We start from the raw sequence: 26222 nt of genomic DNA, 5'->3' as shown, positions 1-26222 counted from the left end.
TATGGGCATCAGTTGGAGCCCAAGTCACCAATACTGGTCTAAGCTTAACTCTTTAACTGAGGAGTACCGATGTTCTTTTACAGTTGTATATTACAACCTCGGAAGAGTATGTGGCCTCTATGAGAAGCTCCGCTTAGAGGAGCGAAGCGAGAAGTTTAATAGGGCCGAGAGGAATTCATGCGGAGCAAGTGTTTCCATGTAACTTCTTTTTGAGTATGGACAAAAGTCGCGGAAGCCAACTGCTGTGAGCGGTAAGCAGCATATAGATACTTTCAGCACAGCGCATACCGCTACTGCTTACCGCGTACCGTGACCCGCCCTGCGCACGCGCTGATTGGTCCCGACGCGGCAGGCTTGCACGCTGTTGACAGGAGCGTGGCGCCATCTTGCGCCCTAAAGGAGATATGCGCATGCGCAGCGGCGTGGCGCGGTAAGCGGTAGGCGCTATGCCAGAAGTATATAATAAGGCTTGTTGACGGAAGTAGCATGCGCCAATTTGAAGCGTGCTGGCTACATGAAAAGCTTACTAGGCAAAATCGCGTCGAGAGCGTGGAGCTCCGAGGAGGTTTAGCTTAATTTGGCGATCGCGAAGCGGGAACGAAAGCAGAAGGGACGGGAAGAACAGTAATAACGCCAACTAACAGTAAGAAGCGTGCGGAACGGAGTGCCGCAAGCTCGATCGGCTGTTTAGTGGGCTTGCAGTGGAAAGCGCGAAAAAAGTTCACATTGTGATCTGTTTTGATGAATTCACGCATGTCCCTTCCACCGACTCTCTTTCTCTGCCAGATCATATACCCTCCTGCGCGTAGATAGAACAGCATTGGCAAATCCCACGAAGCCCATATTAGAGAGGACTGTGAATGCCGAGCAAGGTGCTATTGTCAATGATATCGGCTGTGATAGCGGGAGTTGCAACATAACGAATTCCGGTATGCTCAGTACATAAACGCTGCAACATGTTAGCTGCACGACAGAGTGCTGTTCCTCTAACAATGGCTGCCCCGGATTTTTCAGTATAAGTCTAAAATCGGAGGTGAAACCAGCACATTGAATGCCACGCCCTGCATTAACCTCGCCAAACACCGTAATACGGTAATGATAAGTAAGCGCCACGTTAATTTAAGCTAACCATAATGCGCTGTAGGCTTAACTAAATGTCCCCGCAGAACCAATGCACAGAAGACGAGTCAATGTAATCATCAGTATCCTTGGCCTGTTAATCCGCGCAGACGGTAAGCAGGAAGCATTTTATTCGCGGTACAAATTTACTGCCTGCAGATGCAGCGATGCGTGCAAGAACATTAGATCAGAAGCAAGTTCCCGGACCGTGGGAAATGACACATCTCTCACCTGAGCCACGTGTAATCCACAACATGTGTTTTTCGGCGTTCTTCCAGCGAGGCCCAATCACGTCCACATACAGAATGGCGGCTTGAGAATTGATTGTTGACGATGTAGTACTGAAAAGCAATAAACGGACAGCATGCATCGTTCATGGTGCTCATCCAAGAACAGTTTGAAACTGCGTTCAGCTAAATAACGACGCTTGCGTAAAGAAAAGCTATGAATAAAGCGCAGTAACTGCTAAAGCGCTTATTTGGGCTAGTTGTTTCGTCGCCATTACAGGTATATTGCCTAGGGGCAAAAGACAAATAAGAGAAGGAGTGGCCTATTAAAGAGCTGACCTGAAAACAAGCTCTTCTTTCGGTTTGTTTTAACTTGAGGGGGCAAGAAAAAGTGACATGGCATGCGGACAAAGTTCGCACATAAAATGGGTTTGGTTTATGAGGTTTACCGTCCCAAAGCGACTCAGGCTATGAGAGATGCCGTTGTGAAGGGCTCCGGAATTTTCGACCACCTGGGGTTATTTAACGTGCACTGACATCGCACTGTACGCGGGCCTCTAGAATTTCGATTCCATCGAAATTGGACCTCCGCGGCCTCCTTCTCGTATAGTTTGATTATACGGGGTGTTTCACCTAATACTGCACTGAAATTTTAATAACAGGCTTTAGTTGCGTGAGCGCTTTTTTCGGCATAGCATTGCCAGCAGTGTAGTACTTTAGCATACAGCTGAGTCGAGCTAACTAACAGGCTGGTTAGCTAATATTGAATTAAATACTGAACAGTGCTATGCCGCAAGAAGCGCTGCTCTACTCAAAAAGTCTGTTTTAAAAATTTTGTGAAATCTTACGTAAAACAGTCTGTCTTGCGGTACATGGTAGCAACGAGTGTCGTGTTTGGCGCTGACGGTGATCACTAAAGCAGGCGACCAAGAAGGGCCGCTCCAAAGTGCGGACAGTTAGTTGAGTAGCAAAACAACGTTAGTTGCTGCAAGACAACGCTTTTGTGCTCAGCGATCTGCAGCAGCACAGAAGCCATTGTGCTTCCGCTGAGGCCGAAGATGTGAAGCAAGCGAGAAAGAGTTAGAGGAAGAGGAAAGACAAGAAGTTCCATCACCGGGGCATAGGAGAGAGAGGCTACAAAGAGGAAATTTATATGACCGCTCTGAGTACGTAATTCATCACTGCACCTGGTGATATACAGGGTGATCTCCTTTAACGATTACAGATTTTTATTCCAAAAACTAAGAAATGCATCGGGGCGGTCTGTTGAACTGGATCGTACAGAAAAGCGTACATGATGTATATCATATATGTATAACAAATTAGCAGACTAATCAGGGCAAAACGATTGATAAACGTTTTGCTTTTGACTTTGGGGCAAGGTTACAATGCGGGACTGAGGGCCGTCAACATCGAATGTGGGCCCTGTATAGAAGTTTTTTAATCGGCAATTTGGTTCGAAATATCGAACATAAAAAGGTGCATTTGAACGCTTGTTGAGTTCACTTGCCCGCAATATTTAATTATAAAATGCCGTCGCTGACCTTACTGTCCTCGCAGAAATGAAGTTCTCCTACATCATCAGACAAACCAACTGCGCCAGTATTTGGCACACAACAATTGCGAGATGCACCATTTTAAGTATGAAATGCGAGAAAGCGAACTCAACAAGCTCTAAAAAGCGTAATTTTGACAGCCATATATTTAAGACTGAATTCACGATTAAGAAAATTTATAAACACAGCCCACCTTCTCTGTTTACGGCCATCAAGTTGTCAATATAAGCTTGATCCCTTAGATAAAAAGTTTTTGTAAATTTTGTTCTATTAATCGCTTAAATATTTACCTACATTATTTATCTACGTCCGCCTTGCTGTACATTCAGACTCAACAGACAGCACCGACGTACATTCGGGGTCAAAAGTCTGTGGACCACGTGTTCCTCAAACGAAGCCGATAGTTCTACTATTAGCCGGCGGCTATAGCGTGCACTTCGATATGAAGGTAAAAATTTTCTTCTCTCGTGTCCACAGCTGTGGTCTCGAGCCGGCGGCTAATGGCATAGCTATCGGCTTCGCTTGAGGAACACGTGATCCAGGGACTTTTCTTTCCTACGGTATTCTCACGGTTTTTGAAATAAACATTCGTAAAGGTTAAAAAAGTCACCCTGTATACTTTTAAAGTATTTAGAGGACACTGGCCTTATGGGTCCCTGGTCAGAACACATTCATTCTATTAAGATACACAAGTGGAGCAATGGGCGACAGACCAGTGCAAGGTTAATACAGCCTGTGCATAAACATAAATACCATCTAAGGACCTACTGGAGAGTCAAGTAGCTGTTGCAGCACAGTCAGAACCTGTTGTACTAGCACGGAGGCTTAATGAACCGCTGTAACGCTAGCCGTGCCTTCAAGGGTGGCGTTTGATGCGGCCGTCGCCAAATTACTTTGTTAGCCGTCAAATGCCGGGAATTAAGGCTTCTAGTCCGCAGCGCAGCGTCTATATTGCAATTCTAAACGCAGGAACAGGCCTGGATACCCGTCTGTGACCGCCTGTGCACCTTCTACATGGTTAATAACATGTGTCGGTGTTTGTGTTGCAGACATCAGTTTTATGTGCGTCTACTCACCGAGGTGCGAGTGCCTGGATACCCTTTCCCCTGTGTGGAGTAGCCGGCCCGTGCCATGTTACCATCGGCCGACCTCTCCACCTTTTCCTCATTAATATTGTTTTCTCTCTCTCTAAGCACAGGGTACACAAAACGTGGGTCCTCATTGTTTCAGCACAGCCACAGGCGACACAGGCAGAGCTGTCAGAATGGCAATGAACAATGGGTGTGCCAAGTTTAATCTTACATACTGTAGTCACGTTTGTGTTTCAGACGCTCTCTTGTTTCATGCTGAACTTTTTGTAGCTTTTACTTGGTTTCATGGATTTCTTATTGATCGAAAAGCCGTAAAAAGGCGAAAACGAATTTTGGTCCTTGGTAACCGTGCATATGTTCTAGGTAACATTTATTTCTGGATTTCATTAGTCACCTGACTTGGTAAAGCGCCCAACTTTTACTGTTAAAAAAAAACGTTAAGTGCGTTTATAGGAGTTTTTCACAGGTGTTTCATGTGTCGAAATTCGGTGATAATGTGTTATTCGCAGCAAAAAGAACCACTGAATGAAATAAGATTAGGCATGTGTATGAAATATGAATGGTGTGTTCAGCTTTATTTCAAGGCATTAAATTCAATGTATGAAGGTCTGAAAGTTTTAATGTCTCAATTGAGGATCAGAAGTTATGTGTTACTGCGCCGCGGCATTAAAGGGTAGTACTTCGTCAAGCAGACGTACTTGTCGGGGACAGTTGCAGCAGTGCTTGTTAAAAAAAGATAAGCAGCACGAAAATGAAGTACATCCTGAAACTTCTGCTCGTTGTGGGTACTCTTTAAAGGGACCATGAAAAGAATTAAAAGCCGCTTGTAAATGTTAGAAGTTATGCTCAGAAGCAGTGACACCAAGTATGAGTCTTCGGAACTGAGCCGGCAATTTATTATGGCTTTTTAAAAATCGCGTTTTTTAAAATTCGCGGGCCGTTTGGTGTCTTCGTAGGGAGCGATTTTGAAACCAAAACCGGGAAAACAGACGTCACTAGTCCCATGACGTCGGTAGGCCACCACACGCTGTCATTCGCTCGAGCCGCGGCAGCTACGACGTCACGGGCACACTTCCGGTAGCGGTGAAAATCGTCTGCTCGAGGCGCCGCGCGACCCCCTCGGGCAAGCGCGGGCCAGGGCATTGCCTTCACGCATATGTTTTCAATTTACCTCTGCCGCCTCTTTCTGCCGGGAGTTCGGGAGCAAAGAAAGCGCCGAGACCGGAGAGACGCTGCCGACGCACGCTGCTCCTCGGGAGTGCGACAACCGGAAGTCGTAAACCGAACGTCAGCGAATGACGTATTCATGGGCGGAGCCCAGTCCCGGAGCTGTTTTCTTTATTTTTTCTTGGTGCTCCGCGTGTATGAGTTGAGGGGGCAGAGGAGGAGCGTGATTTTTAATCGTCTATAACTTCGTTGTTATTCATGCTAGCTCGAAAATTCTTTCGCTGGGGTGACGAGTGATGGATTGCCTATCTTTACGTAATCTCAGTTAATTTGTTTCATAGTCCCTTTAAACTGCATTCCCAAGACTGGAAAGCTATGAGTACAGACACTGAGCCAAAACGGATCTACTAATGTGAAATATGCTATGTGGTAGCCTTACTAAAGGCGTTATCTGACCGATGTGTTTATACCTAAATAACTTACTTCTCGAGAACCAGCACGGATTCAGGCAAAACCGATCATGCCAGTCACAACTCTTTGAGCTTGTGACTGACCTTCATCAATCCGTACACATGTCTCATCTCACAGACGCCATTTTCATTGACTTTACAAAAGCTTTTGACCGTGTTGCCCACAAACGCCTACTACTGAAGACCCGAAATTTACAGCTCGACGACAAAACAACTACATGGATCGAGCAATTCCTAACCGATCGTTACCAGTCGGTCAAAATTGAGAACCTCATTTCTAAACCCACTCGCGTATTATCCGGTGTCCCGCAGGGCTCAGTATTAGGGCCATTACTTTTTCTAATTTATATAAACGACATAGCCTCTAATATTACTTCATCAATACGGCTTTTCGCAGATGACTGCGTAATATACAGGCAGATAACCACCCCGACTGATGCACTAGCTCTCCAATCAGATCTAACAGAACTAACTGAATGGTGTTCAACGTGGCAGATGGATATCAATGTCAGCAAAACTAAGCATGTAAGATTCTCTAGCGTAGCAGAAACATCACAGAATAATTACTGGTTAAATAATAGTGGAATTGACTCCGTGTCGTGTATAAAATATCTGGGAGTGTTTTTCAGTCAGAACTTAACCTGGGATGCTCACATTGAATACATAACTAATAAAGCCTTTAAAAAAATTGGTCTCTTGAAACGCCGTCTACCCCTTGCGAACGCTGAAACACGGCACAGCGCTTATACAACGCTTATCAGGTCGTCTGTTGAATACGCTTCTGTTATATGGAACCCCTCCCACGCGATTCTTACAAATGCTCTAGAAGCAGTACAAAATAAAGCCGTCAGATTCATACTGTCATCCTACTCACGTCATCAAAGCGTATCAGCAATGAAGCAAGCCATCAATCTTCAACCTCTTGCTACACGTAGAAAGTTCGCCCGGTTGTCATTATTTCACACCTTATACTATAGCGAAACGCCGTTCTCCCGAAATCATATCTTTCCTGCGCCTCATTGTTCAGCTCGCCTGGATCATGCGCATAAGGTACGTCCGATTTTCGCTCGCACACTAAAATATCAGAAGTCACCGCTAGTTTTGTCAATTAATGAATGGAACTTATTGCCATCCAGCATTGTCGGCCATACTGAATTATCATCGTTTCAAACAGCTTTACTAACATTTTTGAACACAGAAAATGCGTCATAGAGTGCTAGATGATTTACCGTGTCCATGACTTTTTGGCGGTCCTTTTTTTTGCTTTGCCATTTCTTGTGTGCTGAACAGCTCCGGAGCCTCTTTTGTGTGCCATTGTATTTTTAGTTACTTATTTTGCCCTAATTATTACTCACTTGTTTGAACGTGTTGAATTTTGCGGTTTCAATGTGTTATACTGCACTTAACCAAATGTTACCCAAACTCTGCCTTCTGTATATTTACCATCATTTGTTATGAGTTGATTTGTTATGTGTGCTTTATTTTAATCATTCCCCCCCTATGTAACGCCCTCTTCTGGGTCTTTAGGGTAAATAAATAAATAAATAAATATCACCTGTATGGCTCTTGTTCAGTGTCGCAAGTCACTGCAGGCAAGCCCACCAGCATAGCCCACCAGCTATGAACCTAGAAATTAGAGGCACGTATATGCTCCACCTCAAGGGTACGACGCGAAAGCGTTATTGGGGTCCTTCGGCGCCCTGGGGTCGTTTTTGCATATCCCTGTAGGACAAGACATACAGGCCTCTCTTAACCAGGTCGAACGAACTTTTGCCAGTCGCCTACATATTTCTCACTCGCGACGCAGGGGTCACGTGCTCTATTCCCATCTAATTACCCCAATTATCTTTTCAGCGCAGCCAGTATACTTTCATGTTGCATGTCATTATCACGTTTGAGTCATGTTGCGGCCTTACAAGAGCAATTCATGTAATGTAATGTTTTGATCACTTATAATTTCCACAGCTCCGCTTCTGACGTCACGACCTTCTTGACCAATCCGGACTGTGTCGGCCAGCCATTTACAAAGCTGATTTCCCTGCTGATCGGCACCCTTAACGCTGTAGGTTTAACATGAAATTCGGGACCATGAACTAGGCTCTCCAACAATTTTCTGGTGTGTTCACTGCTATATCAGAAGGCGTTGTTGAGACGGCCAGTCAAATTAACATATCTTTTGAAGCTAACTGGTGCATTAAAAGGCAAAAAATAAACGCGGCATCATTTTGTCTACCCTCATGGATTACAAGAAAGCATCGCTGGCGTGGCTACCTGCACAAACATGTACTATGGAGGCGGATTATAGAATTTGCATCAAGATCAGCATGCAACCCCAGGTTGAATACAAAGGTGGCCGGGGAACACGGCGCGGCAGCACTATTCTAAATTCATTCGGATGCAGGCACGGATTCGCACATTCAGCGAAAGAGAAGGCCAGGGCTGTGTGACCCATCATTGAGCGTTAAATGGGCCACACGTGTGTGAGCCAGTTTTGCCACCGCAATTATATAAAAACAACATGACATAAAAAAAAACCTTGCTAAGAGATCTTGGGCATAAAGTTTTACATTTATGCGAGCGAAAACAAAGCAATTTTGATTTCTGAAATTGAAGAATTTTGATCATTTGATGTCTCTCCACTCGGAAACCTTTTTCTCCAAGCACAAAGCGTTACCGAGTGCCAGTTAAATGTCAGCTCATATCGTGCACTCATGCCGCCTACTTAATGTTTTCTGGGTAGCCTTGTCGTTATTTTCGAATCCTGGCACAGTTTAAGAGCAGAGGGCCTGCTACTTGGTTTGAAGTCATCATGAAGTATAGAAAGCGCGACACGATAGACCCAATGAAGAAGGAACCGAAGGTGATCTTGATGCACGGCACTGCGAATGAAGCCTTATTTCAGGAGCACCATAAATAACTGATAGTAGTAGAAAGAGAGATCAGAAAAACAACCAAACACATTATTCATATATTGTTTCGTTTCATCGTCTCATTTCTTTTGCTATATTTTGGCACCAGCTGCGTATTTTTACGAGCTGCCACAGAAATAGAAGTTTAATTTTGAGCGCCGTGTATCATATCGTGTTCGCTGCATCTTCCTTTGCTGTGTGCCTCGTGTTACGGCGTATGGTCCTTGCATTACTTGCAACTTGCATATACTAAAAATCTATACTTGAGTTCCCCTGTCCCCAGGCGGTCGATATTGCCGGAACCCTTCACTACTGCATCCCTTATAGCCTCAGTCATTTTGGGACGATAAACCTCTACAAACCACCACCTCAAGCTCCTGTGTCAGTTCTTCTGTGTTCTCTCTTCAGGTGAGGTCTTCATGTTATTCTGATTGCGCATGGGGAATCCAACAGGACTGTCGTACATACTTCCTCCTTTTATGTTGCTGAGACATTAGCGATGCATTCTTCTCGTATTGTTAAATCAAGAAGCGTGGATACTGTGCTAGAGAATGCATGAACGCTTACATTACCTCCAGCAAGCTCAGCGCCAGTGGCACTACCCTGTTTATGCATAAAATATGCAGCCAGTGAGCATTACTGTGCACTTACAACGTCTATTGCTATGTCACTCATAGGATGAATTGCAAAGAATAACCGGTGACTTGGGCAAAGCAGAACGGTGGATCCAGTGCACTGATGTATATAGTTTGTGCAGAGGACCATAGCAATCACGATAAGCACTGCTTATCGGACGCAACTGGGCTGGCCTTATGTTTTGCTGCGTGCTACCAGTATGTATTGACGTACCACTAAAATTTATAATGCTTCCGCTATGGGTTCATTGGCCACAATGGCGCAATTCTGCTTATACACCAGCTTAACAGGATGCTTGGAACATGGTTGAAGGAGAGCCTCAATAAATGTTTTTATCGACGTGCTGCTGCTTCACATTTGCCATTACAGAGCGTCAACAGCCAACATAATTCTGGAAACACGTCTATTGCGTGTAATTTTGGTGAAGTGGACTCTTCAGCACATTAAAATGCTTCCAGAGTTTTCAGTTGGGTAAAATTCTTTCCTCTAGAACCAGGTTGGTCACAGGCGCAGCCCGCTTGTGACATAGGTTCGGGAGCCAATTATTTGTCTCAGCCTCATTAGCGATAATCTGGGGCCTTCATCGTCACACTAGCTTGAAAAAAAGCTACGAAATTTACATGACCGGATCGTGCTTGCAGGATTTATCTACACAAACACAGCAGGCGCGCTGGAAACCAGTGGAGCAGAAGGCAATCTTTATATTAGATTGCCAGAGCACTCTTATTTTAGATTGTACAGGTGAGCTAAATTCGAGAATGTCAGAAAAAAATGTTGCACGGCAAACTGCATCTGTCGTGCTAAAGCTGAGATGTATGCGCGCACATTCTTGGAGTTAACACGGCTCAGCGTATGGACCCGGGTGGTATCTAAATTTTGATGCAATCTCTGCTCAACACCTTAGATAAATATTCGCCGTTTTGCAAGATGAAACAAGACCTGTGTCCGCCGTTCGAATTCGAAGACTGCAAGGGCATATACACAACTTTTCACGCCTTGTCACTGCAAATACCGCTAGAGCGCAGCGTCAATGCAAGCGGTGGCATTTCAGTTCTTGTTGATCTACAGTTTCGTTTTTTTTTGTCGCAGAAGCGTATGAGAAGCGTATATAGATAATTTGAAGCTCGGCGAAAAGTCGGCGGGTGCGGCGGGTTCGGCGAAAAGTCGGAGTCATAGCACTTCGCCCACATAGTGAGGGTATAATGCCTGCCACAGATGCTGCATAACTCCGGAATTAAGCACGCCCAGCGGCCCAGCTCTATGTGTAGTGTACAAAGGAGAACAAGAATAACGGTCTTCCCGGCTTTACCATTTTTCTGTGCACAAAAGCATTTTTACAGCTTAAGTTAAGAACAACGCAGCGAGCTATGGAAAGAAATATGATAGGTGTAACGTTAAGAGATCGGAAGAGGGCGGAGTGGGTGAGGGAACAAACGCGGGTTAATGACATCCTAGTTGAAATCAAGAGGAAGACATGGGCTTGGGCAGGGCATGTAATGCGAAGGCAAGATAACCGCTGGTCCTTAAGGGTAACGGAGTGGATTCCAAGAGAAAGCAAACGTAGCACGGGACAGCAGAAAGTTAGGTGGGCGGATGAGATTAAGAAGTTTGCGAGGATACAGTGGCCGCAACTGTCAAAGGACAGGGTTAATTGGAGAGACATGGGAGAGGCCTTTGCCCTGCAGTGGGTGTAGTCAGGCTGCTGATGATGATGATGATGATGTTTCTCACTGGTCATCGCTATTCAAGGACGCTCTCTTTAGTACCCAGCGGAGCGGGTATCCAGCGGGAAGTCAGCGAAGGACAGTGCGTGGCCAAGATTCTGCTGCTATTGTCGCAGTAGATGAATCTGGAAGACCGCCTCTCCAGCGCTTACGAGAGCAGCCTGGTTACCTCTCCCTGGGACTTGTGTTAAGGCTTTGCTTTATGCCCGTGCTAGCTAGTGTGTGCATGTATGTGTGGAACATGTATGAAGGCTATGAAACGACATAGGCTGTTTGTGCGAGGATGTCTGCCTTACGTATTGGGCAACTGTCCCCGAGACCTCTGGTAAGGGTCGTTTGCCAGCTTATGTACGCGTAGACATATACATTATGCCCTTCACCTTTCATGCAGCTCCACCTTATTCAAACATCATCATCCTCATCGTCACTCACTCTGTTTTCCTTTCCCCTTTCATACACTAGAGCATTAGGTCACAAGTACCTAGCCCCGGCCGACCTCCCACCCTTCCCTACATTTAGCCTTTTTAACTGCAGTTATCTTCCGACTTTCCTTAGTGCAATCGTACTTTTGGTTGTACGTCGTGACTATAACGTCTAAGTGTTATGCAGGTAAGCCACGAGTTGGCACTCTGAAAATTTTGTCGTGAGTCCATTTGGCCCACTCTTCGGCTATGACGGCCGCGCTAAAGATTTCGCGGAAAGTGTGCCATGCTGGTCATTGCTATTAATAGCAAAGTTCGGAACTCTGAAGGTTACAGCGCAAGAATGTGTGGGAGACTACGCAAATGAAGTGGAAGGGGCGCAGCCTAACAGTGGCGCTGTCTTTTTCACCACCCTCTCTAACCTCGCATCAAGCGCGGTTGAGAGACGAACGCGCGAAACCTCGGCCACTCAGCTGCAAGGGCTCTACATTTATGCTTGTCATTTCATCGTTAGGAATTTTGAAGGCGCGAGGAAAGAGTGGAATGTGTAGAGCTGCAGTGCCACAACTTTCGCAAACACAGTCCCTGTGTGTGTGTGCCCCTTCATGACCTATGGTCTGTCTTGGAGATAAAATGAAGGTTCTAGAGATCAGGCAGAGATGCAAAGGAGTTAAATATTTGGTCCGGTTTGCTCCGTTGGCATGAGATGAGGCGTTCATTTTTTAATAAGCACTCATGTACGCATCTTCAGCATGTCTAAACGGTTATCAAGTTGCCGCCAGAAAAACACAGTTCATTAACATGTCGTGTGTTTTCATTGAATTTGGAAAAGGTGGAGGCCAAGTAAGTTGTTGAGTTGAGTTGTTGCATCAATATGATAGGTTGACCGGAAAACAGACAGGAACGAGTTCATGTAGCAGAAGTAAAAAAAAAGCAACTGCATGGTCATACTCAATGCAACGAAGTTAATGACGTCTGAAATCGTTCTCCGTTTTATATAAATATGTTGATCAGGTTGTCAGTACAGCGATGCTTTTCATATTGTGCCAAGAATGGTCACTTATTTCATACACTTCTTGGCCCTGCAGTGGGAGCCTTGCCTTCACTGGTGTTGCTGCTGAACTGATTGGGACTATTTGTGAGGTCGTAGCGCAACACACAACAAGGACACAGAATGAGAGGACACGCACACAAGACTTACTTCCAACAACTTTACTGTTATTGGAAAAATAAAGTTGTTGGAAGTTAGCGCTGTGTGCGTGTGTCCTCTCGTTCTGTGTCCTTGTCGTGTGTGGCGCTACAACGATGGTTCGATGGTTTTAGGTCAGAACCAACAAGCCCATGTGTTAACCTTATTGAAGCCCACTTCGAAGTTTCAAATGCTTTGTTAAGGGTTTTCATTGCTCTCGCCCACGGCCGCTGTGCAAATGAAGAAGTGGGAAGCGTGCTGATTGTGGGCTGACTGTGCGGGAAATTATTCGCGCAAAGAAACGAAAATTAGTAAGAAGCCACAGAGAAGACTCCCGCAATGAAGGGACTGTGAACGCAAAATATGGCAAACAAAACCGCTTGAAACCAGGTAATCCTGCGCCTAAGCCATTCAAATTGTTTGCCCTCATACGGGGCTGTAAATGTCTCGTTTACATGAAGCTCACTGAATTCTGCACAGTATACTCATACTCACCTTGTTGCGGCGCAGACAACTCCAGCTAGAAAGAGTCCCACGAATCCTGGCACGTGCAACAGGTACGTGTTTATGTAGTACGGCAAAATCTAAAAGTTTTTATAAACGGTGTAAAAGAAAAAAAAACCATATGACATATATATTACTACTTGAGGTCTGCAAATTTATGTGAAGTACAACTTTATTCCCGTATACTAAGTGCGAAGAATAGGATAGAGTAAGCCTTTGATGCCGAGTGTCGTGATCTTGTGGCGTACTGTTCACAAGCTCATCTCTGCACGCAGCACGCAGGAGATTACAATGCGCTTAGGTACGCGTTTGGGTGGCAGGTAAATTTGGGCTCATTTGCTTTCTTGAGTGGCGTAAGAGTACATAACGAATAAAGCCGGGTATTTTCGCGGAAGAGCTCCACGTGTAGTATAAAATACGTGCGCAAAGAGAACGTGGCCTAAGAAGGAGCCAGCGCTGTGAAAATTACGTTAAACTGAGATGTTCCGAAGCTTATCACTAAGTACATCCGGATTCCCACCTCGAGAGCCTGGGGCAAGCCTCGGTACACTGTGTGAACAATTGTCTAGTACGGCCGGAATTTGTGCGTTTGACCGAAGTAACTAAATATGCAAAAAAAAGCATAAGTGTCGTCATACAAAAACAACACAGTTAGTCCCCGTGGCAGTCGTTGTGTAGAGTGTTGAAATAAAGGCAGTCAAGGTGTAGCGGTTAGTATAATTGTCACAAAATTCGGCGCATTTTAGAAACAAAGAAAAACCGCCGCGCGCACGGCGTCTCGCTGGCGCGAGCCCAACGGGAGAGAGGGAAAGCCCCCGCCGAGCGCGTGCCTCTCTCTCCACCGCCACGGCGTGCGCCGAAGGAATGAGTCATCCACGCCGATTTGTCTAGAACGTGCGAGTCCTTTCTACTGTTAACCGGGGGAAGAGGGGGAAGCCTTGCGTGCGCTAAGACATGTCCCCCTCCTCTGCACCCGGACGTCGGCTACGCCGCCACGACGGCGCCACGCTAGAACACGCTGGAACCTTCGCGAAACGATTCCTGACTTTAACCAATGAGGACGCGCGGCCGGCGAGAGAAAGCAAGGGAAACTATACAGGAGATACTGCGTGTATGTGCGCGCCTACTTTGGCGCGTACAACAAACAGACGGGAGAGCGAGCCTATAAAAGAAGGACGTTGACCGCTGTCAAGTCAGTCCGGACCGCCGTTTAAGCTTCATCGAAGCGCGCCCGTTCGACTCCCGGGAAAACACCACTCGGCCAGCATCGCACCAACGAGTCGCCAGTCTGCGGGACGGCATCGTCGTGGAACTCTGGTCGTCGGACTGCCGCAGTGCCCGGTGAAAAAATTGTGTTTTGTTTGTTTACCTCTCTCTCTTGTGTTAGTGCACTTTAGGTGCAATATTGCCTCTGTATTGTATTCTCTCTCGAGTTTAACATTGCACGAGTTGCATGGTTTTATTAATCGCCTTGTATGTGTTCGTACTAGTGATTGTGAAATCCTCTGTATCGTCTCTTTGCTGCATAAACTTTGTTTTGTTTGTGAACCTTTGGCTCCGACCCATTCTCTGGCTTGCGACCAGCGAAAGCTGGGCACCGAACGCCCGAAAACCTCTTGTCACTTGGTAGCTGGTCTCCGCTGAGTTTGCCACGCTGAGTCGAGGGCATCTCCTTCGAGTCCGAGACCGCTACCCCCACACGCTCTAAGGGTGTCTGGGAGCTTCCCACGTAAAAGTGCGCGAAGTCTGGGTGACAATAATCAGCTCCAGATCCGCACGTTAGAGTCATGTTAATGGCATTTTTATACTCTGTTTTTACTTCGTTTTTTTTCTACTTTCTTAGATCTTCTTTTCTCTACCGCCATAATTTCACACATTTTAGAAACATATATCATACCTGCCTCATATATACGAAACACACATAACACATATCCAATAAGCACATACATGAGACATACGTATGACACATATAATAAGATTTTTCAATAGTCTTAAATAATTTCGGCAGTAGAGCGTTAGTACAGCTTTGTTATTTCAGAAATCTTCGTTATCAATTATTAAAAGGGTAGTAACTCCTAAAACGACACGTCTAGCATGAAATTGCGGTTTTGTAGTATGCCAACAGGTCTTAGCTGTTCGCAAGAAATAACAGGGCGTGTGGAGCGCAATATATTATGGGAAGGACCAAATCAACTAGCGAACGAAAAGAGCTGCAAGCGGCATTACATAGCGTACAGCGATGAGTGGCTGGCTTAAAATTCGGCGTTCTGATAACCTCGAATATATAACCCACAACCTTCACATGGAAAAGGATAAGAGTAATCAGGTGAGCTATTCAACGTTTTACAAACCAAGCATGTCTGCCTGGGATCACAAGAACTAATATTCTGGTCAGCTATTCTACGTTTTACAAACCAAACGTGTCTGCCTGGGATCGAAAGAGCCAAAAATCTGTGAGGTCGCGAATTTTAAAAACTGACTCTCCGTATGGGACTGGAGAAAAAGCCACCGAACCTAGACCAAAACATTCTCCTTGAACTTAAATGGCCGGTGTCCGTTTAATTTGCAAGGTACACTTGCTGCCCTCAGTTGCAAGTTATTAATTAGACTGTCAAAGACGGGCCCTAAATTTTTGACAATAAAGTCACTTCCTGTAGTCTAGTCTGTAGCCAATAAAAAAGCCTATAGACAGTTTATAAAAAATCTATAGAGTTCTGACTGCAGATCTGATAGACAATGAATAGAAAGAAGGAAGTATCTAAGGGAAGGTAATATAGTCCTAAGAAGTCTATAGAAAGCCTGTAGACCATATATATAAGGCATATGAGAACTCATCAGAGGTTCTGCGCGTTCAAGACTAAAAAAGAAGTGCGAAGACAGCGCTGCACATTGTTACGAAATGACTACCCTGAGAATTGACGAAATGAAGAACTCACTTGATCAATGCTACCGATATCACCCAAGAGCAGTGGGTCACAACCCCGAAACCATGCAGTCAGTGCGATTCCCATCGCTACGGGTCCACAGTAAGTGAAAGCAGCGAGGAATGCGCTGGTCACTGCAGTGCTGGCAAAGGAAGCATGTATATAAGCATAAACAGATTTTGTGGTCATGATGTACCATCTACTACAAAAGTTTTAAGGCCAACAAAATTGCTTCTTATGCACAGTCCATGTCGTCCTGTTGAAACGGGTCCGTTTATCTCATAGTGTGATCATAAAAAAATAGAGGGCTCCGCCACATATTTATTTACAGGAACAGCGAACTGCAATTGTCAAGCCGTCGCCGTATATCCCAATGCCGACACCGATCACGGGTGCGTTTGCATGGCGACGTTGGAGAAGCTAATACGTAATTATAGCTGAGACGGATGAAGAACACTCGGTTCTAGCAAAAATAACGGGTTTTTAATACGCGAAATTTTTTTCGGCTGGATTCCTGCGAGAATATTTGTCACGTAATGTCGGCAGCTACAGTGCTGTTAACTCTCTGGATAGCTTAGCGGGTACAACTTTCGGCTGCCGGGTCAAGGGCGCGTGTGGTCGACACCAGTCCGCGGCGACAGCGTTTCTATAGAGGCGACATAAAAAAAAAGCCGCGGTGCTGCACGTCAGTGCGCTTTACATGTACAGCAATTTCGGACAGATATTTTGAATTGTGGTAAATTGTAAGACACTGTTATGAAAATGTTGAAGGTAATGGTTTATTCTTGTGATATATAGCAGAATATTTCTTTTTAAAATGTTTCCATCGATCGCATCGAAAAGTTAAGACCACCATTGAAAAGCAATGGGGAGTGGTTTTGACGATTGGAAAAGCGTTAATAGAAAAACAATAATTGAAAAATGAAGTGAAATATTTCGTTATATGAAAAAAAATGTGTTCATAAACGGTTTACCACTCGAAAATGCTTTTGTCCAGAATTGTTTGGTATGAAGAACACCAGATGGTCGAAATTGGCTCGAAACTCACTAAATCGCCGTCTATCATAGCACATGTGCAGCTTTCGGACGTTAAACAGTATGTACCGTGCAGCAGAGATTCTTCTTAGGCCAGTTGGCGCATATTGAAATTGTAACAAAAGGGGGGCACCAGAGGATACAGAGACGCGTACACGTGAAAGAGGCGTTTGACGAGAACGGGCGCTGGGTCCGTCCCAGCGCTTGTCCGTGTCTAAGGTCTCCGCAGCGGTAAGGCACCCCTACCCCTTGGCCGTTAAGGTTAGCGCTCTTCACGTGGTGACGACAAGTCAGACAGGCTTTAGCGCCGAAAATGTGGCTCTCACAGGCTCACTGGTGGCACCAGGCGATGTTAGGCGTTCAAAGCAACCTGTGGATGGTAATTATACGGTATCCAATATTTCAATCCGCCGCAATCGAAGATTGTCAACGGAGCCCATGTATCGCACGTCCGCTCGGGACGAACGCTTGCAGCACCTAGACAAGGGCCATCGTGGCACATGATTTGAAAGGAGCGTTCGATAACGCTCTACATAAAAATATCCTGCAAAGCCTCGCCGATACCAACATGTGCGTCGTAAGAACCTACAACTATATCAAAAACTTCTTATCAGCCAGGCAAGCCACTATAAACTTCGGTGGAGATCGAGGAGCGTCTCCAAGCAGCAGCGGACACGGTGCACCGGTACGCCAGGGAGAGAGGCCTCCAGTGTGCGCCGGAAAAGTCCCAGTTGCTTGTCCTTAAGAACCCGAGGACACCCCTAGCGCAGAACATCACGGTGTTTATAGAGAACCACCCAGTAAGGAAACCCACGGAGATCAAGATCCTAATGAAGTATATCCCGCAGGGGCGACAGAACACCACCACTATGAAGAAGCTTACAACATCCACCGAGCAGATCCTCCGGATGATACATCGTATCCGAAATAAACACCATGACATGAAGGAAAGGGACACCATCCGCTTAGTACAAGCTTTCGTGATATCTTGGATAATGTACGGGACGGCATTCCTTAACCTCTCCAGGTCGGAAATTGAAAAGTTGGAGACACTGATCAGGAAAGCCTGTAAGACGGCATTGGGGCTACCGAACTCCACGCCAACGGAAAAGCTCATGGCTCTAGCAGTACAAGCACAATGGCTGTCACAACTCAATAGGCTCGCACTCACAAAAGCCGGCAGAGAACTGCTCGAGAAGATCCATGTTAATCTGCCCTATACAATAGACTAAAGGAAAGAGGTCCCACGCGATGTGAGAAGACGCATCAACGTGCACTCCATTCCACGGAATATGCATCCGGCATATTACATCGAGAGGAGGAAAGCAAGAGGGGAAGCCCTGCAGAAGAAATTGGACAAGCAACCTAACACCCTTTACGTGGTCGCAGCAGGATCACAGAGTGGAGTCATGACAGTTGTGGTCTCAACGCCTTCAGGATCGATGGTGAACTGCGCCTCGATGAAAATATGAAACCCCACTCACGCAGAATAGGCAGCTATTGCATTAGCTGTAGCATCTAACCCCAACGCCGTTGTGCTCACTGATTGCCAGAACGCCTGTCGCAACTTCAATAATGGATTAATTCACAGGTCAGGGTTGTCATTGCTGACTAAGCATCCATCCAGCCAAGCCTCAGTCATCTGGTTTCCCGGTAACCTGGAACTTTCAGGAGAAAACGAAGCCACTCACAGGCATGCCCGAGCTCTTTTATACCGGGCGTCTCCCCTTGATGACTATAAAGAGTGCCGCGACCTAATAGGTTTAGCAGTGTATGCTGACAATCTCGCGTCATACAGAACAACCAGTAAGTAGTACCCAACACCACATAAATCCCTAAATAAGAAGAAAAAACCCTTAGGAGACTACAAACAAACACATACCCAACGCCAGCTAAGTTACACCATTGGTACCCTACACTATACAATCCGCAGTGCCCACACTGTGGCGAGGTAGCTAACCTCTATCACATGATGTGGGCATATCCCTTAGTTGACCCCATTCCAAACCCCCCAGAGGAGCAGTGGGAGGCTATTCTGCTCAGCGATGATCCTGACCCTCAGCACTGGCTGGTGGGGAGGACCAGCGCAGCAGCAACAGCCAGGGGACTACCGGACTAGGCGGCCCACCCACATGCTCTAGAATATACAGCAAATAAAGATGTTTGAACTCAATCAATCAATTTCTAAGGTCTCTTTCCTGTGTACGCGTCTTTGTATCCGCTAGTGCCCACCCTTTGGTTGGAATTTCAGGACTTACCGTGCCGTACCGGAGTGCGCCATACTATACTGTAATATTGTGTACTGTGCTGTACTTTATTGTAGGCAGGCAGGTGGGCAGGCGGGCGGGTAGGTAGGCAGGTAGGTGGGTAGGTAGGCGCAGATAGGTAGGTAGGTAGGTAGGTAGGTCAATTTACATTGGGTAAATTGACATTGACGATGAAAACGGCGGACGAGCATGACTGACTCCCTGGTTAAGTGAACACCTGAGTCGCGCTTTCAATTAAGTAGCGGTGTTCTCCACCTTAGAAGAACTGTGCTTTCGCACAATATTTCTTGCTCAGGAATGCTACATCACTAGCCAATAATTTTTGCAGAGTTCATCGAACAATGTCCAAACAAAAGCGGTGCTGTGACAAAATGTAAAAAGTTCGCCAGTCCCCGGCTTCCGCCCCATAAAGAATTTCACTCCCTGAAGTATATGGCTTTTAACTTCTATGGATGTGCTACGTACCTCTTCGCTTCTTCGAGCGTTCGGCAGGCCATGAGTCTCTGGGTAACAACTTGATCGAAGCCGAGTCGGATAATTACTGGAGCGAATGAGCCAAAGAAGCAACTCCAGATGTTCTCCTCGTCAGTCAAGTCAAAACTGTAACTGTTGGAAGGGTGAAGAGAGAGCTGCTAAAACAAGCTGGGCTTTTTTTAAAGTTGTATATGGTGCGTCAAGATGATAATAATAATAATAATAATAATAATAATAATAATAATAATAATAATAATAATAATAATAATAATAATAATAATAATAATAATAATAACAACATATAATAATAATAAAAATTCAGAGGGCACTTTGACTGTCTAAAGTGGGTAGAGGCGGAAGCGTTTTCCGCACCACCTTCCTGTTTCTGTGGCACCAGTGGCGTCACATATGATTGAGTACTAATTACTAAGTGATGACAAATCACTAATTAATGGTTAATTACTGATTAATGCCTGAATACTAATTAACTGCTAATTAATGAGGCTTAAGCTTCGCCTTTAGGAATGGAACACGACAGCGCGTTGTAGCGCTGCCAGGGAGTCCACGGAACACCACCCGTTCAGCGCGATGCCTTGCCCTTTGAACGCAACGCTTTTTGAGGAAAGGAAATGGCGCAGTAAATTCTCTGTCATCTCGGTGGACACCTGAACCGCACCGTAGAGGAAGGGAGGAAGTGGGAGTGAAAGAAGATAGATAAAGAGGAGCCGTAATGAAGAAAATAAAAATTGTACTTGAGGAAAGGAAATTACGCAGTAACTGTCTCACAAAATTCAGGGGGGCACTTTTTTGACCTAAAGTGTGGTCACTGATGCCCCTAAAAGTGGAACGCGACAGCGTCTTGCAACGCTGCCAAGGAGTCCATAGAACGCCATCGCCCATTCGGTTCTACGCCTCGCTCGTCAGTAAATTGGTTTTTGAGGAAAGGAAATCTATCTGTCTCTCATTTGTCGGTGGACACCTAAACCTCGCGGGAAGGGAATGGAGGAGGATGAGAGTGAGTGAAGACACCGTATTCACTAGGCGCGCCTTTGTTCATTCCAAACCATCGAGCAGGCATGGCGGAGTATGAATATTGGAAACAATAGAGCGTCCCTTGATCCCACACGTCTGGTGGGGACCGACTATATCCTGAATTACTGACTGTAGTCTACGGGCTAAAATCTTCATGAAAACTTTATAATCCACGTTTGTGAGGGCGATAGGACGATATGCTGTGACCTGCTTTAACTTTTCTGCGTCATCGGATTTAGGGATTAGCACTGTATGTGATTTACCATGTTTCCAATATTCATAAAGCGAGGTGTGTGCTGGAATGTTGTGATTACACAAATAGCTGTGTAGCCATCCTTCAGCTAGATCTTGAGAAGGCATTCGATTGTGTTTCGCACGATATCCTGTTCTGCATACTCGACCATGTGAATTTAGGGTCCATTATTTGCGAGGGAGTGGCCTTGGCGTACCGGAGCTGCACGACAAGATTAATTGTAAATAAGAGTTTGGGGGCCCCCATTAGCCTGCAGCGTTCCGTGCGCCAGGGTTGTCCCCTCAGCCCTCTTCTATTCTGCATTTACATTGAAGCGTTGTGTTTGAATATCATAGAAAGTGAAAAAATTCGAGGATTCCAGCTACAGGCAGCAGAAGTTAAGCTGCTGGCTTATGCGGATGATGTCGCGGTGTTCACAGTGAACCGGGAAGGTATAACCGAGGCCGTGACATGCGTAAAAGAATTCACCAAGATCACCGGTAGTAAAGTGAATTGGTCAAAGTCCCTGGGGCTTTGGCACGGTGAATGGCCAACGAAGCCCGGTAATTTTGCAAACGTGTCCTGGGTGACGACCCCAGTAAAGTACTTAGGCGTTCCACTGGACGGTTATCGCGATAGCGATTCGTACTGGAAAGCACGGACGCAAGCCACGCGTGAAAAGGTGGAAAGGTGGAAAGGGCGACACCTTTCAATTTTCGCAAGGGCCACAGTGTGCAATCTGTTTTTTATGTCTAGGCTGTGGTATGTGATGCAAGTGTTGCATTGTGCAAGGATGAACGTACAGAGACTGCACCGGATCTTTGCCGTTTTTGTGTGGGCTGCGGACTGGGAACGCTGCAGCCGGACCAATTTGTTTAGGCGGGTGAAGGATGGCGGCCTGAGTCTGGGACACTTATTTCTGCGGCAGATTGTAAGCAGATTTTGTTTTGTGCGCGATGTAAGCGATCCGTTTTTGCGCACTGTGTGCCAATTAAGGCTCGGAAATGCACTGCCGGACTTTGTTGTCACAACCGAAATTTTCTCGGGACGTATTTTTGGTTACTTTAGAGAGGTTGTCGCGAGTGTTCGATTCCTGTCTGTTCGATTTTCGTATGAATATTTATCTTCTGTTAGCAGGAAAAAGTTGTATAAAGATTTGTGCGATGTAGTTCTTCCACAACCTATGTACAGGGCCTTATACAATGGAGGCCAGGGACGCGACGTACTTAAGCGTGTGAAGGCGATGCAGGTGCCGCCAAGTGCAAAAACTTTTTTCTTTAAATTACATACCGGAACACTACCAGTAAAGAAATTCTTGGAAAGGAAGCAGTTATTTCTACCTTGGGGATCACATTGTTTAATTTGTAAACAACCAGAAACAATAGACCACGTTTTTTTGCACTGTTGGGAGGGGGTATACTTTTGGGACATCTTGCAACGGACTTTAAAAAAGGAATTTCCGCTCGACGCTCATGGTATCCGGTACTTGCCTGTAGAGAGTGAGGATGGGACACCATTCGACCTCATTATGCTAATGGGCCTCCATTGTATTTGGCGCTCCAGAATGGCAGGATATCATTGCGATCCTGATGCACGGCCAGCACGGATCTATTTTCGGGAGTGCATGCATAAGTATATTGAAGTTCAGAAACTTGCTCCTGAAGCTCCCGAGTGGCTCGAAAGAGTCGAGCCTTTGGTGACGCTTAAGGAGTTTTAATATGACGAAGCCACGCACCCCCGGGCGGATAGTGTTGTTAATTATTGCTCATTGCGCTCTGTAAGTGTATTTGTGTACTGTGGTTCTTGCCGAAGTCAGGCAATAAAAAAAAAAAAAAAAAAGCAGGCATGGCGGAGTGGGTAGCATGCTCGTCTCTCACGCCGAAGACCGGGGTTCGATTCCTGAGCTCGACCAATTTCTTAATCGGTAGTTTTTATTTATATGGCCTGACTAGTAAAGCTAATTAGGCTAATTGGGTAATTAAACAATTAACTAAGCTCAGTCCCACTTACTTGGAGCATCACTATACGATCCCTTCAATTGGTTGCATGGTTACTAGCCAAAGTACAATTGGCCCGGTTTGAAATTTGCGCACTGTGACGTCACGACCGTTTCCACGAATTGAAAAGCGTGACATTTTCTATCGACAACTGCTGCTTACAACGATGAGACATTAAAGGCTTCCGCCTTAATAATAATAATAATAATAATAAATCCCCCGCGGTGGCTCAGTGGTTACGGCGCTCGGCTGCTGACACGAAAGACGCGGGTTCGATGCCGGCCGCGGCGGCCGAATTTCGATGAAGGCGGAATTCTAGAGGCCCGTGTACTGTGCGATGTCAGTGCAGATTAACGAACCCTAGGTGGTCCGAAATTTCCGTAGCCCTTCACTACGGCGTCCCTCATTGCCTGAGCTGCTTTAGGACCTCAATAAACCAAATAATAAACCAAATAATAACAATCATAGTAATAATAATGTTTGTTTGCATCAAGTACAATATACAGGATGCTGGAAGCATGCTTAAAAAGCTGTCATGAAGACCGCTTGACGCGGCCGCAGGCCCCCTCTACAGTGGTCATTTTACACCGTCGCAAAAACAGAAGTTATAGCGACGTCTTGAGAAGACTAAAGCCAGACTAATAAACAGCTTATGAATGATACCGTACAAAAAGAAACTAGTCGTCAGAGGCTCTGAACTGCATATCATAGCAATCATTGTGCGAAAATCAAAGCCACACAATAACTAATGAAAGGTTTGGTTTGGTTTTTGGGATTTAACGTCACAAGGCAACTCAGGCTATGAGGGACGCCATAGTGAAGGGCTCCGGAAATTTCGACCACCCGGGGTTCGGTAACCTGCACTGCCATCGCACTGTACACGGGCCTCTAGAATTTCGCCTACATCGAAATTCGGCCGCCACGGATGGGATCGAACCGCGTCTTTCGGGTCATCCGCCGAGCGCCGTAACCACTGTGCCACCGCGGCAGCAATACTAATTAAAAAATGAAATGGGCGAGTAAAGAGGAAAACACAAGGCATTACCGTGACTTGGCCACAAAGCAAGTAAATAAACAGGGTACTCTAAGAAAACAATTTTCAAATCATGACACGTGTTATCAATTCTTTTAAAGAGATCTAAAGAGAGATTTGACCATCCTGTAATTGATTCAGTATCCTAAGTAGTCTGGTCTTTAGTGTCCAGATTCCATACGTTGTTCTATTTTCCATTATTATTTTCCATTATTCGTTGTGACGCGTGGTTATATGTCCCTTACAATATTTTTCCAGGTCCCGAAGTAGCAGAAAAAGAAGCTTCCTTTTTTAATTCTTGACTGAATATTGTAGACAACGTGTAGTCACAGGTCCTTAGCAGTTGCATAACGTTCTATTTATTGAACAGTTTGCGAGAGTGGTAACTAGGCTCATTTTCCACAGCACGGCCACTCGGAGAAACATTTTTCTATAACACATGCAGCGTTTGCAAATTTTCTTTTGTCGTAGAACCCCATACCGAATGGCTATTTAGTTAAGTCAGGTGAGGACAAACGTACTACAAATTAACAGCATGACTAGACGCATAAAATAACATAGTCACAAAATGAACAGGCTTTTTTCTCACTATTTATTATTTCCTTTATTCTCAAATTCACTGATGCGGCCCTGGTAACGTTCCAAGGTACCACTGCTCGGAATTTTTTTTTTTTTTGTTGAAATCCTACTTGGACACGTGCAGACTCTGCAGTAAATATGAGTTCTAAGAGAGCTTCGTAACTGCAGGCACAAAAACTACCTTAGGGCTGGATATCCATCAGAAATTAAAGTTGTGATGAGAAGCTCCCCTTACTCTTCTATCCCGGCTTTGCAGAATGTTAAAATTAAGAACTAAGGCAGAGCGAAGCCGTAGCCATGCCAGCTCGGCGCTAAAAACAAGCGGCACATGTGAGCAGTGTACTTACTCTGCGATGTAGTTCGTGACATTCAGGTCGTTGAATGGATGAATGGTTGAGTTTGGCGACGAGGAGTCGATGATTATCTTTGTAATGAGTGTTGCTGGAGCAACCAACATGATCAAAAACTGCATGCAGTCAGTCCATACAACACCTCGAAGTCCACCCTTTTCAAAGAAGAGAGTGTAAAGTTGAGTAATAAAATAAAATGAAGTACAATAAAATTGGCCTCTAACGATTGTAATCATCAGTGACATATAGGCTTAAATATTTTGTGCACACTTCGGCTCCATCTATCTTCACGAATTCAGTTTTGTTCTGTGATAGGTGAACAACATATTCACAAACTGATTGTCGTTAATCATGACTGGAAGGTTTTGCCTTCTGTCCAGCTCCGGCTATTGAAGAAAGAAACACACACACTAGCTAGGCAACACTCGAACAATTGAATGACTGCTCAAAATTCCTTTGATTAATTAGCGGCACAACAACGAGGAAGGTTCCTATTAACATATTTTCGCGTCTGAAAATTTCTCAAACGGTCGAATTCTTTGAACTGGTGTTCTCGTCATTCACAGCATATTTAACGCACCAAAACAGGCAGGGGCCTTGCGACCTTAAAAGCGGGCATTACGAGCTATTGGGAAAATACAGTTATTGCACAGCTGCCGGCCTTTATTTAGGTCTTATGGAATACTAGAAATAAGCAAAATGCGCACATACAAACTATGTCTAGAAATATTACGCCAGTACAAACTAGACAAAGTAACCTTCTAAACCACCTGTCACACTAAGAACATACGAACTTCGGAAACAATGCATGGAAACACCTCGTGTACGCACAAATTATGGTTTTCAGAGGTTAGGTTGGCAAATTGCTGAATTAATTAATAAATACCCTATTATTGTGGATACTGCACGCAGCACACCCTCTATACGTAAATACAAAATGTTAATAAAAGCAATGATCATAAATGAACTTTAGAGATGAAAACTAAACGTATGCCTATCACATGTATATGATTTGTAAGTACTGCTATGGTCGAATTGTGGTTAAAGTATGCTGTTTGTTGTCGCCGAAAACGAGTGTTTTCTAAGGATGTCTTAATATATTCTGTAAACAATAATAAATGAGTGATCAATCATGTAATGCTTTTGGTTATTTTTGTAGCCTGTGGCGCCCCCTGTAATCCGGGTGGCGTGGCCTCGTCAGGCAATGTATGCCTTTTGCCACGTCACCCTGGACAACCTCTCCGTTGTCTGAAACAAATTCAGAATGAACAGAATGAAACCTCAG

General features: G+C 45.2%; 1 protein-coding gene across 1 annotated transcript in view; it reads right to left on the bottom strand.

Annotated features, from left to right (window-relative positions):
* LOC149347238 (sodium-coupled monocarboxylate transporter 1-like) overlaps nucleotides 1-26222 on the bottom strand; it is a 55401-nt gene that overhangs the window by 17184 nt on the left and 11995 nt on the right. Inside the window, exons 5-9 of the mRNA XM_089585534.1 lie at nucleotides 24935-25092; nucleotides 19706-19846; nucleotides 15951-16080; nucleotides 13006-13094; nucleotides 1351-1460 (exon numbers count right to left, since the gene is read on the bottom strand). Of these exons, the coding sequence (XP_089441660.1) occupies nucleotides 1351-1460; nucleotides 13006-13094; nucleotides 15951-16080; nucleotides 19706-19846; nucleotides 24935-25092 (628 nt within the window). The remainder of the gene's footprint in view (nucleotides 1-1350; nucleotides 1461-13005; nucleotides 13095-15950; nucleotides 16081-19705; nucleotides 19847-24934; nucleotides 25093-26222) is intronic.

Source organism: Amblyomma mixtum, chromosome 4 (genome assembly GCF_055824585.1).
Source record: "Amblyomma mixtum isolate Tamu chromosome 4, ASM5582458v1, whole genome shotgun sequence".
NCBI lineage: Eukaryota > Metazoa > Arthropoda > Arachnida > Ixodida > Ixodidae > Amblyomma > Amblyomma mixtum.
Note: the sequence above shows the minus strand (reverse complement) of the source record. Positions and strands in the feature narration are given on the sequence as shown.